We start from the raw sequence: 18,005 nt of genomic DNA on the forward strand, positions 1-18,005 counted from the left end.
AAGTTTTTTCTTCTTCTCTTTGTTGTCTTCTGTCCACATAGAGGAAAATTTGAGTTGAGTTCATTTTTATGAGAAGATTGATGCTACTCTCATTCTTCATTCTACAACAGCCAGACGAGCTGTTTCTCCTGTTTATGCTAAACTAAGCTGCTTAGACGTAGCTTCATATTTACTGTACAGGCGTGAGAGCGGTATCAATCGTCTCATTTAACTCGAGGCAAAAAAGTGAATATACATATTTCCCACAATTCTGAACTATTCCTTTAACTATGATATGAGTATTGTATACATTGTTTAGTTGTGATAGAAGGGTTTGCTTAGGTTATTTACTGTTCAACATTACCATTCAACTGTCTGCTGACATCAAGCTCAGACATGAATCGTGACTCCCTCCTCAATGATTGTGTGTACAAAATGTGTGTATGTTTATTGATCTTTATGATGTTTTTATGATTTTATGATGAGGCCTATTTATATATTTGATCGTAACCTGTATGTTTATTGCTTTTTATGATGTTTTGTTATAACCATTTCTTTCCTTTAGTGATGGCTTGTTATATCTGGCCACAGGGACTACGGTTGAAATTTAGCCTTAGCTAAGACTGACACATTTACCCTTGGGTTGATTGATGTGTACGGTCCCTGTTCAAATAAATAAAAAATTAAATGAAATGAAATGACAGTTGTTTCATGTTGGCACTAAAAGCTAAATACATTAAAATACAAATAGATAAATTGAACACCATTGTGTCTTCGTGCTTCTTGTGAAATCATGACATAAAGTCAGTCCTAAACAGTAGCTGCTGCGATCTCAATGAACATTTACTTTCTCAACAGAAAGAAATGATGCCAAAAAGTCTCTTTACTCAGGTCTATAAATTGTATTTTTTTTCTATTCTGTTCAGGTCAGATGGCTTTACTGGACAAAGATGATAAATAATGTATGTTTCCAAAACGTGATTTCTGAGAAGGAAATGAAATAATGTGCCCTTAACAAAGAAGTTAATCAAACATATCCATTACAACTTAAATATATAATGGCAATTTGGATGAGGAATGTTTTTGTGTGTGTCAATAAGTCAAAATGAGGCAATATATCCACACATATTCTCACTGGGGATCATTTCACTAGTTGGTGACATTTAAAGACCAAGATTAGAGAATAAGTTCTTTCATTTTTCTCCAGATAACAACTGGAACTTTTCTCTCCCTGTAGCAGTTGAATGATTGGGATGTTTGTCATAATGGATATTTCTTTTCTCTTATTTAATTCTGTTTTTAAGTTATTTGTGAAAAGTGAGAGCAATCACAGGAGGAATCCACATGCACATGCTCTGTACAAACCAATCAGAAATAAGTGCTAAACAGATAGGGTTTATTGACACAACTTAAAAATAAAAAAACATTTCCATAGATGTCAGACCACACTGACCTTGTTCCATCTTCATTTTACCCCTGAATCCATTGGGACACATTGGTTGGAAGCATCTGGCTTCCACGTTTCAGATCGGCTGTACTGTCGTCATTTTAGCTAATGTAAAGAGAAAATGGCATCCAGCAACAGGGATGCTGGCAAGGGTCTTATGTGATGGTTTGACATTAATGGTGTTACATAACTGTGACCTCCGGCTCTGCAGGCACGACTCCTCTTCCCCCCACCACCCCCACCACCTCCCATCTCCTCTGTAATTATTCTGCTTGCATGGCTCTAGACATGAACCCAGCTTTGTGGCCAAACAGGCTGTTGGCACTTGGCGAGATGTTCTTCTGATCAGTTGATGCCGTCAGCTCATACGAGAACAAACGGGAACACTATAGTGAGATCATGCAGAATCAGACCAGGAGCCATGTTACTGATTTCACTGCCAACCCTGATGTGCTGCAGAGGAACTGTAAAGCCGTGAGACCGATGAGCTCCAGTCTGTGACCAACAGAAATTGGCCCTTATAATTAAGCTGCTTCATGCAGCTTAATTATAAGTGTCAATTTGCCTGAGCCAGAAGCTAATTTAAAGTCACTATGTTTGATTCTACTTAAAAAAACAACAAACAAACAAACATATCCTCCTATAGCTCCACCATAAAGAAGTGAATAGTCTTCACTTAATACAAATCACAAGCCTACCAGGAGAATCTTAGGGTTAATATCTTGCTCAAAGACACATGTGGAGAGGAGTTTGGGATTGAGCCAAGAACCTGTGAGAAATGGATGACCCGCTGTCCCTCCTGAGCCTCAGCTGCCCTAATCATTTTAGCCGTAGTAAAGGTCCTAACCTTTGGGAGCCGCAGAACAACAGATGATAACATAGATAGGAAAGTAGAAAAACGTATTTCTGCTCCACTTAAAATGTTGTTCATGGGCTTTCTTCTTTTATTTGTCTTTTGTGAATAACTGGATCATTTTACTTCTCGAATTTATAAAAAAGAAAATCTGTCTTGAATTGGTCACAACTGGCAACAAGTGTCAAGGGGACGCAAGCTTTGTTTAAATGGGACAAAGGCCAACACCTAAACCCTAAAGCCCTGGATGCAGATATTTTCTGCTCATGCTGCATTAATGACGAATAACACAATTACATTTTCACAGGAGCAAAATATTTTTTGTAAAAATATTTTAGCACTGGTCATATTATAGTAAAGCTTCATCTGAATTTGTATGGTTAAGTGAATTCATTACTGAGCGGAATCTCCCTCCATAGTCAGCGAGACAGTCCTGATAAGCTTATGAATACAACTGCAAATTATTAAAATGTCTTCAAAGACTAAGAGAGTGTACACTCCAGGGAACAACTAATTAAACGGTTAAAGGAGTGCGCGTGCTGCTGCTCTCTGTTCTCCACATTCACTAGTAATTTATTTACACGATAAACTGTGTTACTTTTTCTGTCTGTAAATGCTCTGCCATGTACGACATCCTTCGTCTCCGCAGACCAAACCTGGTGAAGAAAAGCTGTGGAAAAATATACGTACAGGTCTTCGTGAAAACTTCAAAAAGCTCATCTGGTGTTGGATCATCAAAGGGTCTGTAAACAGATCAGAAGTAATACGGGACTAATGTGGAGGTTTGCCAGGTTGATTTGATAGAGCTTCTCTGCAGAAGGAAAATCAGAAGAGAGCATCAGAGCCATCAGACATCAAACAACCTGCACGTCCTGCAGAAACACAATCTGCAGAGTAAAGTAGAGTTCAGAGGCCTTACAGTCATTCAAACATGTAGTATTTTCATTCAGGATTGAAGCTGCTGAGGAAGAAATTAAATCATTTAATTTCACTATTATTTATTATCTTTTTACTCCTTATTTTATTTACACCCATTCTTACTGTAATATACTTCATGTTCTTCCTACCTATTCCTTCAGATACTTTTTCTTTTCCCAACGTCGCAATGCATTGATTTCAAACTGAAAAAAGCAACACCATCTTTTCCCAGACTAGTCAGAGCTTCAGGAAGACTCTGTCATATTATGTCAACGCTGTAGGCTCAGCTCTGTTTTGACAGCCAAAAGAGAAATAGGTCATTGTGTTTGTGTTTCATTCTTTATTTTCCAACATCCATGCGACATGTTTCGTTATTATGATGTGCGCTCAAATGTCTAGATTCAGACAAAGTGTGCATCCTTAAGACGTATCAACACTTTGTGTTGTAACATGCATATTGTCAGAGAACCGGTTAATTAATATTCAATAACAAGCAACAAATACAAGCTGCTGTGTGTTGTGGCAGATTTCAAAGCTTGACAGTAAATTACTGGGCAGCATAGTCTAGGTTTCTGACTCCTTACTCCTATAGCCTAAGGTGTGTGTAAATGATTGAAATGGGTATCACATCGCAGCCGCCATGGCACAATTTCAATTGTGCCCTTTTATCTAGAAAGAACCGCTGAGAGCTTGAAAATGTTTCTGACTTCAGCATGGATTACTATCAAATCTGCAGTGCTGCTCCTGTGTCACTTGTGATTAGGTGTCCTCCAAGAAGATCTGCAGGAAAATTTGCCAGGCTTTCTGTACCCCCGCACACCCTGGTAATGTCGTGAAGCTCCTCGACTGTTAGATAATCAAATATGAGATATGAGCTGAAGTGATTGTTGTGAAATCCATACCCAACAAAGAAAGGGATATTCTGCAGAATGTAATGTTGAGGGATTAATGATGGTATTAACACGATTGATAATCATCTGGTTTTTCTACTCACAACCACAATTATCTTACCCTAACAATATTCTCAAAGACCGAAACCACTGATGTACCGCTGATTGATATAATAAAGGCTCCATTAATAACCCATACTCAGAAATAATGGACAGTCAGAGTCTCAAGATTTTTAGCAAAGATTTCAGTCAGTGGCAACTGTGGGAAGATCTCAAAATAGCCCTATTAAAGCTTCCGATAATAAGAAATAGCAACAGAAAATACGTTGCATTCAAAGCATCCTCAGATCAATTTCAAGAATCACACTCATCCCTCAAAATCGTCCCTATTCCTCGTACCTGGCTTACTGGGTTAGCTGGAGAATTTTCAGGATAAGATGGAGCAGGTCAGGTTTTTTGGTTCTACGAAGCAAGTTTGGAAAAATCACCATAGCAACACATCCAAATCCCTTAACCCTCCTGTTTTGTTCCTGGTCAAATTGATCGGTTTCAAAGTTCGAACATCTAGGAACAACATTTTAAAGTAATTTTTCTGTATGAAACGTTTTCTGCTTGCCTTAATTGGTGTAACCAACGTAAAAATGTATTTGTCGTCATCCTCCCCCTCCCCACTGCAGGTTTATATTAAAGAGAGGATGTTTGGTGAAAGTGGAGGCTATAAGGGGTCAGAGGGGTCAAGTTTAGACCATTTCTTTCTTTGAAAATGTGAGACACAGTCTTTCTTACTCCCTCCTACCATGTTTCATCACATTTCTCTCTCTCTCTCTTTCCCCCTAAATACACCGGGAACATCAAAGTAAGGGTTTCTTTCATGTCTCTCCTAATAAATATAATAAATACTATAGGACTATCCTGTACGAGCGCTATCGATTCTGCTGACAAGGAATCATTTATTTACGAGACCTCTTCAAGCCGTCTCACATACTGTATGCATAGCCTGGATCACAGGCTGTATGCAGACTGGATCACAGCCTTGACCTTTTTTTGCGACTGGTACATGTTTGTACAGTGTCGGCGATGTGGAGAACATCGGGAAATCCCTTGCATGGCGTGCTGTTCGTAATGTTTATTTAGCGCTTAAGAAACTCATGGATGTGTTGAAAGCACTCATAATTATATGACAGTGTTATTAGTACACCATACATATCATTATTGTAGAAAATGATTAAGGTGGACTCATGATAAGAATAGAGAGAATCACACACAATTTCTTTTCACTGCTTCGATTGATTGAATTTCTGTTTATGAATAATACAATTAATCAGAGAATGTGGTTTTATGTGCAAGATGATGTTGTATTACTTTTAAGTGTTTTAGTTGCAGTTCAAGTTTAAGGACCTTAAAACGTGAGTTAAATCCCCCATGGATTGAAAATGTGCAGGACTGGCAGACATAAAAGCCATCAATTCTGTAACGATTTGTATCTCTTATACAAACTACTTAATAATGACTCTGCTCTGTGTGTTTGATGGCCTATTCTCTCCATCCAGGGACTAAGACAGAGAGCAGGTTCTGCTGCTAGAACATGGAGCACCGCTGGAGAGTGATTGCGTAACCAATGACAACACTCAGCAGCTGATGCAGAATCATGACAGCGACAGTCTCTGTCCTGGTGTGTTGCTGATACAGTGGATAATACAGAGAAGACGAGTGGACAGGGGGGACAGCGAGTCGCAGGTCAGCTGTGTCTGCGTCAGAGATTGTGTCATATTTTAAGATACACAGCATAACAAATTTGTTTTATTAACATTTTGCAAAGTCAACAGTAAAGTTGCAGTATACAAAATAGTGTTTGCAACCTGCATGTTGTGTCAATGATGAAAATAAAAACATGAAATTAAGCTTTTTAATTAGTTTTCTTACTTATTCTTATCTGATAGTTGTCCTTTTCCTCTAATTCTAGTTTCGGTTCAGGATTTGTTGTTGTTAAATTAAAGAAATTATCCATCATTGCATGTCTATAAAACATAATAAAGCATTTAAATCTAACCAGTCTTAGTTTTGGGAGGTTAGGTGGCTCTACAGTCCAGCAGATACATCTCATCCTCACACAAGAAGACTCTGTCCTTGTGTTATGTGGCCAAATATGGACTCCAGCTCCTGACTTGACTGTGGCTGCGAGCCCTGCTGTGTCGTGAATAATCGTGAATAATATCTCAATCAACTGAATCTCAAACCTCCGAAAAATGGGAGTTTCCTATATACAGTTTGGTTACAGATTTACATTCCTAATTTGACTTTCATTTCTGAATGAATAGCTGTCTCGGGTCCTTTCTCTTACATGTTAGAATTTACTAATTGGAAAGAAAGATATTTAAACAATAGCTCTGCCTGGAAGTTTTGCTTTGTGTCTCCAGAGTTCATGGTAGGTGTTGTTTATTCTATTCTGGAATTAATAGTTCATGCAATAAATGTCAGTGCTGTAAATCAATACAAACAATGCCAGTAAGGGTGAGCCACCTTTTCAACAGGAAAGGCCCGACTGCAGCCGCAGGATGAATGTAAACATCTGAAAGTGAGCAGACAACTGACAGTTTCCGATCATAAATTATGATAAAACGACAAAAAAAATATTTTTGGCCAGTATCTCTAATTAAACATATTTTAGCCCTGAACATCACTTTATCGTTTAAGTGTAACGTTATACCTTTCTTGGCACAGTCAATGCACACATTAGTTAGTGCAGAGGCTCAGAAGTGACAGATAATGCATATGATGCAAATATAATTTGGGGTAATAAGAATGAAATATCTTGTGATGCCAGCTGTTCTCCATTTGAACGACAACATTTTAACGGTTTAATGCTTGAATCATGTATTAATTTCCATATCATTTTGTGTAATGGGACAGGAAGGATTTCCCATCAAGCAAAACAATCTCTATTTACTTTCTCCATATGAAATAATAGGCCTTCTCCTCTTAAGTAAATTCTTATTTTTTTCTGTTCAGCGGTCTCTGCAGGTGAGAGGAGCTGATCATGTGACCTTCACACGCACATTACATATGCAGTAAACCTGCCTTGATAGTTAAGCCTTTTAATGGGCCATCTGCATGCTTTCAGTTGATTGCATCTACATGGTTTCACTTGAAACTGGTCCATTTTGATTGAGATGTAAATTTGAGGTCAATTGATAAATGAATGGAGATACAGTAAGTATATAAGGCTTTTTAATTATTCATCTCCACAGTTTCAGGGGTTTCTAAGAACCTCAAAGATTTTAGTTTCTTTCTAGTATTTTGAGCAGATCATACAATTGCATAAAATTAACCAAATAGTATTAAAGTCACCCTACAAGACCAGGGACAGCGGATTCTTAAGGGTTTAGGAATGTTTGAATGTTTTGACCACATTTTAAAATTAAACTACATAAAACAATCAACTCTTATATACATTTTTTATAAATACAAAAATGTGATTTTTTAAAGGTTTGGGATTGTAAGAATCAACATAACTCTGCAATACAGCTTTTTCAGTCATATATCATAACATGTTTACAATAAAGAAAAAATATCTAAATATTGTTGCCTCAAAATGAGTCACACGTAATTAAAGGTAAACTTTATTAGTATGGTAGATTATGTAAAGCCTCTCAGTGAACACATTGTTGCTTTCATTTGTCTTCAGGTGAACAGTCCTGCATTTTGCTCTGGACAGAGCAGATGCACATGTTACGCAACAGCACGATGTCACAGGTCAACAGTGATATATGCAGAATGCTTAGCGTGATCATGAATAATTATGTGGTCAGAAAGGTGAACATTTCTCACATGAAGCTTTTAAAAAAGCTGTGACCAGCCTCTGCTCAGCAGACCCTGCCATGTGACATGTCAGTGGCCTCAGATGAGCTGCGTGTACATATAAAGTGCTGCCCCGCCACCTTTCCCTCCCGCAGGTCCAACCTCACGCCACTGGAGGTTGGCTGTCAATCAAATGTTTCCGGGCCATTCAGCTTGAAATGATAATGCTCCTGGGCACTCATATTTTTTTCATGGCGGCCACAGATTCTTTAAGGGCACATTTAAAGAATTAAAAGGTTCATTGAAGATGATGTTGAGCAGATGTACTGCAGTACATGCATTTGAATAAATAGTTACTCTTGCATTGAATAGCTCATGCTGATATGACAGGTGGACGATAACACAAAATTATACAGACTCATTTTATTACTATAAGCGACACAAATTTGTACGAGGAGAATCCTGTCATGGTTTAAGAGGTTAATGCATTGTAAAGAGCCTGCGTCTGATGACACTTTCATTACCACCAAATGATTTGCCAAACATTAGGCCTTTCTTTTTCCTATTCTTTGTAAATCACACATGCATGTAAACACAGACTTTTTTCCATGGCAAATTTAACAATGTTTACTGCAAAGAGTGCACTAAGAAAAGCATTCATGTGTCCAGAACATGATGTCATTTTTGAATATCGACCCTATTGACATATTGACCCTATTAAATACTAAACACAATTCCAGGTGGAATCAATACTTTACGTATCGATCCACCCACCAATGTCATTGGGTCTCTTTGTCTTTTTTGTTTGGTTTAGAAATCTACAGACCATGTTCTACTTCGATGTGACATACATGAGATCGATAGTCTGAAGACAGTCCCAGGTGTTTGCATTCATAGAAGCACTTGAACAGAGTTATGAGAGATAAATGTTAAGTGGCTTTGCTTGTGAGAGGAGAGATGAGATGCTTCACAAAGAGTCACAGAGCAGAAAACTCCTTAATCTCATCTGTGAGACTTTTTATTGTATTTTTGCCAGTAAGTTACCCAATCACCTGTTTGCAGAAACTTCACTGTTATGATGTTGAACAATAAACCAGCTTGACCGTGATTCTCAAAACACTATTACTGCTCTCTGAGTAGTAATGATTCTCTAAATATGCTCTGAAGTATTTCACTGTAACTGTTTTATAGTACAATACATACAATATATTTTGGAGTATTATATTTTAACTGTACCATATTTAAAACATATGTTAGGGTATGATACTGTAACTGTGTTTCATAGTACAATACTGTTCAGTTGTTTTGTAGTATTGTACTATAAATTAATATCACCTATACTTTATTCACGAATAATTATTACTGCAAATGTAAACCCTGGTTTACTGTGTCTAATGGAATAATATATCAACGATGTTGGGATTCATCTTGTGGTAGCTTAGTTTAAAGAAAAAGAGAGGCAATATGAGCAGTCATGAATTGGTCAGGGGGTAAGAAACATGTTTAATCAACAGAGAGGCTAACAAAATTAAGTTGAAGTGACAATTTTCCAGACACATAAAATCAGTGGCAGTAGTAAAAGCCAGCAATAGTAGCTTCCGTACCTACTTGTGAGACAACTGTAGTACTAAAGTAAATATGTAAGCCCAAGCAGTCATAGTAATGGCCGTGCTGTGGCTGTAAAAGAACCAATGGTCATGGAAGTATCAATATTATACGAGGTTGATGATAGTATTTCGTCATTGTTACCAGTTTGCAAGGCTTCACATGACCACAAGCAACATGAGAAGTAAACAGTATGAGAAGGACTGTCAAACTGCAGCAGTATTACATGTTCATAGTTGTAGCCAATATGATAGCTGATGTCAGCAGAACAGTCAAATGAGTAAAGAAAGCAGCAGACAAAGCTGTATAGTCTCACTACAGAACATTATAAGATGAGTGGTAAAAACATGAGTAACTAGTATTAGAAAAAAAATCATTTAGACTGGAATGATGACAGGCTGTGTAAAAGATGGGCCACGGCTGGCTTTATTTAAGATTTTCCCACAGCTGTTTATAGCAAAAGAGGACAGCCAGTACTAAATGAATGACCAACGTAACTAAAGCCATAAGATATAAAACATCTTATTAAATCAAACACAAGCTGCTCTCTTTGACGCATTGAGATGGTTTGCTAAAAACAACTCCAACTCCAATTATTGATTATTGAATAGCTGATGATCAATAAAGGAAAAAAAGAAGAACTTTGCATCGTGAGTTATGTCAGATGGGAGATTAACTCTATCGTGAATGTGGTGTGGATGAGTGGATTTGATGAAGTGTATACAGTAGGCCATGCATTTGCACACAAACTTGACAAGGATTAATTTTTGTATTTTATATTATTTTGTATACTTATATTTTATTTTATTTTGTACATTCAGTTGTAGGTTTTTTGTAGGTTTTGAAAAGCTTAAAACTGACATCATAAGCACCAGTCATCCAAGTGGAAAAGGGAGTGCATGTTCTACTTTTAAGCAAAGTGAGGCCACAGAGGGGAGACATGACTTTCTTATCCTGGAAGGTCTCTCCGGTCTTTGACGCCCCCTGCTGTTCATCCTCGATGCCTATTCTCTTAAGGTCCCCTCGTAAACTCCTTATATTGATCTAGGAAATAAAAACTAGTATTTCAGTAGATCTACATTGGATGGGAAATAATGACGACACAATTCATGTTACACGTAGTATTTTCATGGCACCAACATTTGATATAACTCCTGCCAATGTGACAACTATACTGCAGTGTCCCACATCAGATATAAACGTATACTGAGTTAAAAATATGTCACATGCAGTTTGCATTCAAGTCAGGAATTAACTTTATACCTTAGCTATTTGTTATTTTGATATTTACTTATATATTTAATTCACAAATAGGCGACATGGTAATGCACTTTTTTAATAAACTAGCAATATGGAGAAGTTCAGTTCCTCTAGTTTAATAAAATTATCATTAATTTCTTTCACAGAGATTTGCTTTATTTTATAAACTTAATCAAACATTGTATATGTTGCACAACAAATGAAGCATTCAAATATATAAATGATCAAGTTGTAGATAGGTTGCAAATAAAATCATTGTTTGTATAACCTTATGATACTTAGAGAACTTGATAATTGCATCAATGTACCTTTTTTCTAAACTAAATGGCTTGATTAGCTGAATCTTCACTTTTACATGCATAAGTGGCTCCTTAAAATAGATTAATCATCAATCATTCCTTTAATCTTCCTTCTATTGGGCCATTTCCGGCAGGACCTGAACGCAGCGTCGTAGTCAGCTGACTCCGAGTGGTCATGTGACCTTCTCAGGCAGAGGAGATCCCACGGAGCAGTGTGGGAACAACAACCGGGATCTCTTCAAACACAAAGCCAGTCGGTGGTGGTCTGTCCTCGGTTTCTTTGTTCCGTTCAGCCGGTCACCGTGCAGCATGGCGTGGACCAAATACCAGCTGTTCCTCGCGGGACTGATGCTCACCACCGGCTCCCTCAACACGCTGTCCGCAAAGTGAGTACTTGTATTTCTGTTTGTAGTTAAAGCTCATTTCTCTGTTGGAAAACTTGCAGACTACCAGTAAATTATTGAGCTAATCGAGATAGCTTGTTTGTTGTTGAGTATTATCATGGTGTCCACTTGTTGCTGCTATTGGGTAACCGCTGCTATTATCAATAACGAGCTCACGTAAACATCCGTATCGAGCCTTAGTTGTGCTGGGAAGCTGCAGAAAGCAAAGTGTGTGAGGAGGACAGACGTTTTTAATATCTGTTCTTGACATGATCATAGTTCTGTCAGGAAGCAGCTCAAGCTAAATGAGTAACGTTATAGGTATGCAAAATGAAACGCCTTTGCGATTGTGCAAGGATATCATCATTAGCTATCTGTGAACCAGGCATTCGTGTTCGATCAGAGGTGACGTAATAGCCGCCTCGTGCAGCCTGGGTAGGTCACAGGTAAACATAAATGAAAGAGGAAGCACTTATCAACTGCAGCTGACTAGAACTTTCTTTATCTGCTGGTCTTCAAAACATCAGAAAATAGTAAAAAAGAAAAATGTAAATTTCATAATATCTTGAAATTAACAAGGATTTAAAGAAGGAAAGCAGAAAATCGTCACATTTGAGAAGCAGGAAACAGTTGATGTGTTGCACATTCCCTTGATAAATGACTTAAAGAATTCATTATTGATCAACACTGGTGGTTGTTAGTTGTATGTTGACTGAGATAAATAAATCCATCATAATGTCAGTTCTCAGTCATATATTTATTAAGGGACTGCAACTACCAACTACGTTATATAACATTTAACCCACAGATTAGTTTTTCATATATTTGACTCAACCCTAAAACAGCATTTTAAAAAAAAGTGAAAATGCCCTTTTAATGATTTTAAATTACATGACTTTTATCGACAAATAGTAATTTAAAATAGTAAAACAAAATCTTCCCATTTAAGAAGCTGGAAAGTAATATTTTGTATTTTTCCTTGAGAGATGCCTTAAATGATTTATGGCTAATACATGTAAGTCCTCTCTCGTTATTGTCACGATAGGAAGAGGTTTTCTCGATTAGTGAAACTAGACATTCAGCTTTTTTAACTTCCCCAGTAATCTGTGATGTCAGCTCCCTGATGTCTGGGACACTTCTCTGTCCTTTTATGGGTTTTGTCAGCAAAAAAAAAAGGTGAAATGAATCCCGCTGTAGGTGCTTATGTCTCAGACGAAGCGAGCTGCGTCATGTTGCTCAGAGAAGAATCAGCAACTAACGGGTAAAGTTCCACTGCAGTCACCTGACACCGGCCTCGTCACAGCACCGCCTCGCTGGGTTCAAAGCCCCTCAGCTGAGATCAGATCATGTAGAGTGATAGTTTTGGTGCAAGTTCCCTCTTTCCTGTCATGCAAACATGCACCGCATTAAAGATACTCCACCCAAACAGCGTTGCCAGGAATAAACAGGAATAATCATGACAGATTTTGATAAAGTTTCCTTATTGAGCTCAGGCGCTGTTGAGTTTGAAGAAGTTGCATTGTCATCACTATATTCCCTTGCGTTGCATTTGAAAGAAAACATGACGCTCACATGCCGGTCATGCTTCCTCTGACGTTCTGATTATAGAAGTCAGCGGGTTGTGTAGATTTAAGCACTCATTAACTTCACAGCTGTCCAGAACTCTCATAGGGAAACTAAATGTTCCCTCACTGCAGAACTCTGGTTCAAAGTGGTATTTATGAGTTTGTTGTCAATCAAACGCAGGTGTAATGTGAAAGAATACTAAACTCAGTTCTACACTCACAAAGTTGTTGTCGACCAATTGGTTACTTGTGTGTTCATAAAATGTCAAAAATAGTGAAAATTGCTTTATAATTATAATTTCCCACAGCCTAAATTGACAAAGCGAGTCGTCACATTTTAGAAGCCGTAGCCAGCAAAACTTTAATTTAAAAAGACTTGAACAATTAATAGATTATCAAAATACATTAATTAATCAACTTATCTTTGCGTTCTGCCTTCCATATTTGACTGTTTTCTATTACATTTGGTTGTGTGAAATATCCATAATAAAGTTGTAATAACGGCTTCTTGTCTCACAGATGGGCTGACATGTTCTCTGCAAAGGGTTGCCATGATGACGCCGAACATCAATTTAGTCATCCGTTTGTACAGGTAAAGTAATGAACTGTGACCGTATTATGTAGCACTTTATTTGCACTCTACTGTTCTGGTTATTCAATGAGTAAATATTCTTTATGGAATATCCACATTGTAAAGCCTGTTGTATACACCTGTGTGATTAAACACTTGGCAAATAAAAACACTGATTATGTTCTAATTGTTTTCAGAGTTTTAGTGCAAAATGAACATAACAGTCTCAAGTGAAATATCAAAGAATGAAATACATAAAAATGTCAGCTATACGCTGAATATGTTAATGTGCATGTACACAAATACTGAGTAATCAGATTTAGACAATAGTCTAAATGAATCCAATGAATCCAATTTTCTTAGAAATGTGGGTTATTATGTGCTTGTTATTATCAGTTTAGACAATGTAGACATGTCTATTGTCTCAACTGCTGTTTCCCAAAAGTCCATTCTAAATAGTGTGCCCTCTCTGTGTCTTCCTCCCTCTCTACCGTGCAGGCGGTGGGTATGTTTCTGGGCGAGCTCAGCTGCATTGTGGTCTTCTACATCTTACTTTGCCATGACCGGCGAAGGCCCGAGCCCACGATGAACCCCGGCCAGAGCTTCAACCCTCTCGTCTTCTTGCCTCCCGCCATGTGCGACATGCTGGCCACCTCCCTCATGTATGTTGGTAAGTGACTTGTCGAAACCTTTTATCTTCTCAATGTTCAGAAATCTGCTTTTGCTCACAAGCTTGTTTCAAGTGGTTGACAATTTTTTTTTTTTGGGGGATGATTTCTGTTCTATTCTTCCTCCACCTTTCAGCTTTACTGAGCAGCATGAATTGTTTATGTATGTGCCACTGAAAGGAAAGAGTGTATTTTTAGAAATAAAATCATACTTATTTGTATTTCTTTTGCAGCTCTCAACATGACGAGTGCCTCCAGCTTCCAGATGCTGCGTGGCGCGGTCATCATCTTCACTGGTCTGCTCTCTGTGGCGTTCCTGGGGCGGCGCCTGGCGCCCAGTCAGTGGTTCGGCATCCTCACCACCATCGTGGGCCTGGTGATAGTGGGCCTCGCAGACTTCTTCAGCGGGAACAAACAAGACACGCACAAACTCAGCGACATCATCACAGGTGAGAGAGGATTTACGTTCTGGGCTTTATTATCTGCAGTGTTCCACACTGTGTTCAATCCATTGTGTTGCAGGATAACGGCAAGAAAAGTACAAATGCTTTCTAGTGATGCAGAAGATACTTCAACAAGAATCATTAACCTCACTTCCTAAAGGCAGTAAATAAAACACTACTCTCTTCTGTCCTGCAGGAGACCTTCTGATCATCTTGGCCCAGGTCATTGTTTCAGTGCAGATGGTCCTGGAGGAAAAGTTTGTCTACAAACATGATGTCCATCCTCTTCGAGCCGTTGGCACTGAAGGTACAGCAGTTGTTCATCTGCAGTTACATGCACCATTGTTTTAGGAACACCACAAGTAACATTTTATACAGTGGTCATAAACCACAAATCAACAAAAGGACACAAGTACACAAGTAGAAAGAGCCAAAATCTTGAATTTCTAATGTTAACAGAAGTAAATATTGTGGAATGCAAAGGTCAGATAGCGACAGAGACTGGTTTCAACATTGTCTTCCAACCTTTTATTTAAGTGGAAAAAATATCTATAATAGTATTGTTTTTCGCAGCAGAATTAAAACAGCTGCTCCTAAGTCAGCGAGCTGCAGCTTTTACCAAAGTGTTTTTGGTAATGCAAATACATTTGCAATATTGTCAACAGGAGAAGAAAGCAGTAAAAATATTTCTGCAGCCAAAGTTCAGCTTATTTTTACTTATTTTATTTGTGTAAATACAGAAAGATAAATTATTCTTTGGTTCAACTGATCACATGCGTAGAAGAAGGGCAAGACTTTATTTTGACGAGTTACAAAGGTTGTGAACTCCTGTCATAGGTCATGTTTAATTCTGTTCTCTATTTCCAGGTTTCTTTGGGTTCTTCGTCCTGTCACTGCTTCTCATCCCGATGTATTTCATCCATGTTGGCGACTTCGGCGGCAACCCTCGGCAGGTCCTGGAGGACGCGCTGGACGCCTTCTGTCAGATCGGGAACGAGCCTCTCATCTTGTTGGCTCTGCTGGGCAACACCGTCAGCATCGCCTTCTTCAACTTTGCCGGGATCAGCGTCACGAAAGAGATCAGCGCCACCACCCGCATGGTGCTGGACAGCCTGCGCACGCTGGTCATCTGGGCGGTGAGCCTGGCGCTGGGTTGGGAGCAGTTTCAAGGCCTGCAGGTGCTGGGCTTCGTGGTGCTGCTGGTGGGTACGGCGCTCTACAATGGACTACACCGCCCCCTGCTGGCCAGGATACCGTGGTGTGCCGCTAGGATGAACACAGAGGAGGAGGACAGCCCAGAAGAAAGAGAGAGGCTGCTGGGTGACGGCAGGGTCCAGACCGGTGACGAGGGCTAAAAACCTGAGACGTCCCGGGCCACTGGACTGTCTGTCAAAGACACTGCACCTTTCATGTAGTGATAGTCTCTTTTTTCAATATGGTCCTTGTTCACACCTCCGATTTTAACAGACCTCACACAATGTTATAATATGTGGGAGTGTGCATGCTCTTTCAAAGGAATAGTTTGCCACATGAGTAGTGTCCATCTTCTTCTCTAACTCTGGGAAGAAAAGAAATAAGTTCCCAAATTGTTCAACTGTTCTTTCAAAGAAACAGAGGCCAGTCTGAAGGAGTTTTTGATTGACAATACAGTTTTTTTTATGGAATTAATTCAAGTTATGAGAAGAAGACATGGGAAAAAAAAAATCTATAATAGCCAGTATCCACATTTGCTTCTGACCCTCTCACATATGTATTTATCCTTAAAACAATGCTGGATAACTACTATATATTATAGTGAGCGGATATCAGTTTATCCTAAAACAAAAAACTTGAACTGACTTTTTTTTTTATATCACTAAAGCACAGGTTTATGAAAACTACTGCCACACAAGATCTAAATTAGTCCTTTGAAGACTTATGCAGATTTTCTTGAATCGATGAGTCACGTTGTTTCTGATAAAGTTTTAAGTGTTTTTTTTTTTGTTATGTTGCTCTATGATTGTGCCAAAGTAATGCCAACAGAGACTGGCAGTAATTTAAAACTGTAAGCAAGCTGTACAGTCATCTCCTTCATCAGTTTAGTTGAATACAGAATGTGTGAAAAACTGTTTTTAAAAGAAAATGTGTGTATATTTGCTGATCTTAAATTTGAGTTTATTTGTTTTTACTGTATCAAAATATCTGAGCTCCTACACAGAGTGATTTACTCTTGTTTTTGTAAATCATGCTTCTCCTTCTCTGTTTAGTAGTTTATGGCTGTATCGTACACTACGAAGAAAAAGGGACTGTCATTAAATCACACTTGTTGAATGCTGCATTAGCATTTTTCACTCGGGTCTTTGTTGGTCTGCTGAAAACTAGTCAATTGATGTGATGACATGTAATGTAATGACAAAAAGAAGGATTAAAAAAAAATACACTTCTCAAACAACCCACAAAGCCTGAAAATATGTTTGTGCTGCATGATCGGATACAATATTGTGTTTGTGGATTAATGAATTATTTGATCGACCAAAAGTTTATCTTCAACCATTTTTAATGAGCAATGTATTGTCAGAGTTGGTAACCCAAGCAAATTTAGCAAAAATGTGGTTTTGAGCTTCTGAAATGGAAAGAGTTGCTGCTTTTCTTCACTTAATAGTGTTCTAGATGTAATAGCTATGTTATTATATATACCAAATGATTAATCTGTTTTTAATGTTCAATATACATAATCTTTAACTTGAAATAATGCAGTTTATTTTCTTTGCAGCCCAACTGGCTCAGATTTGATGAAAATAGACAAAATTGTGATGAAACGATGAAAAATACCAGCTCAGTGAGCAGCCAGTCAAGGGCCCAGTGTCCCAGTCAAACCAGCAGCTGACACCTGCCTTCACTTCCTGAGTCAACCCAACTTCCTCCCTAAAGACCAGTCTTGTGCTTTAATGGAGGTCGAAGGTTGAACGCAGGGATCCCCCGAGATCAACACACATGAACCCTGTCACGCTCCCATAACAGGGGTGAAGGAAAATGAGTTAATTGACCAAATACACATTAACACACTGATTAAGAAGCTAATGTCATCGCAGAACAACTCGAAGCAGCTGCAAATAACGGTTGACCCGGAAACGAAATCCTAAATAATCTGTTTATATTTGATAGGCTGGTGTAAACAGTGTCATTCATTACAGGCTAGGTTAAAAGTAATATAAAAGTCTTATGTGGTTACATGGTAAATTATTTTGTATTCAATAATCAGCGGCTTGTTGGTCGTAAGAGAACCATTGTGGGTCCTTGTTAGATAATTCATTTCTGAATTATCTTTTATTTTATTGTCTGTTTTT

The 18,005-nt window shown here is 38.3% G+C and overlaps 1 protein-coding gene across 1 annotated transcript; it reads left to right on the forward strand.

Annotated features, from left to right (window-relative positions):
* Nucleotides 1–11,312: 11,312 nt before the first annotated feature.
* On the forward strand, nt 11,313–17,099 carry slc35f6 (solute carrier family 35 member F6). Its single transcript, XM_079215100.1, has 6 exons — nt 11,313–11,435; nt 13,517–13,589; nt 14,067–14,238; nt 14,470–14,685; nt 14,876–14,986; nt 15,547–17,099. The coding sequence occupies exons 1-6, from the start codon at nt 11,359–11,361 to the stop codon at nt 16,032–16,034; spliced, it is 1,137 nt and encodes a 378-aa protein (XP_079071226.1). The 5' UTR covers nt 11,313–11,358; the 3' UTR covers nt 16,035–17,099.
* The last annotated feature ends 906 nt before the right edge of the window (nt 17,100–18,005 follow it).

The sequence above is a fragment of the Taurulus bubalis genome, assembly GCF_910589615.1.
Source record: "Taurulus bubalis genome assembly, chromosome: 3".
In the NCBI taxonomy this organism is placed as follows: domain Eukaryota; kingdom Metazoa; phylum Chordata; class Actinopteri; order Perciformes; family Cottidae; genus Taurulus; species Taurulus bubalis.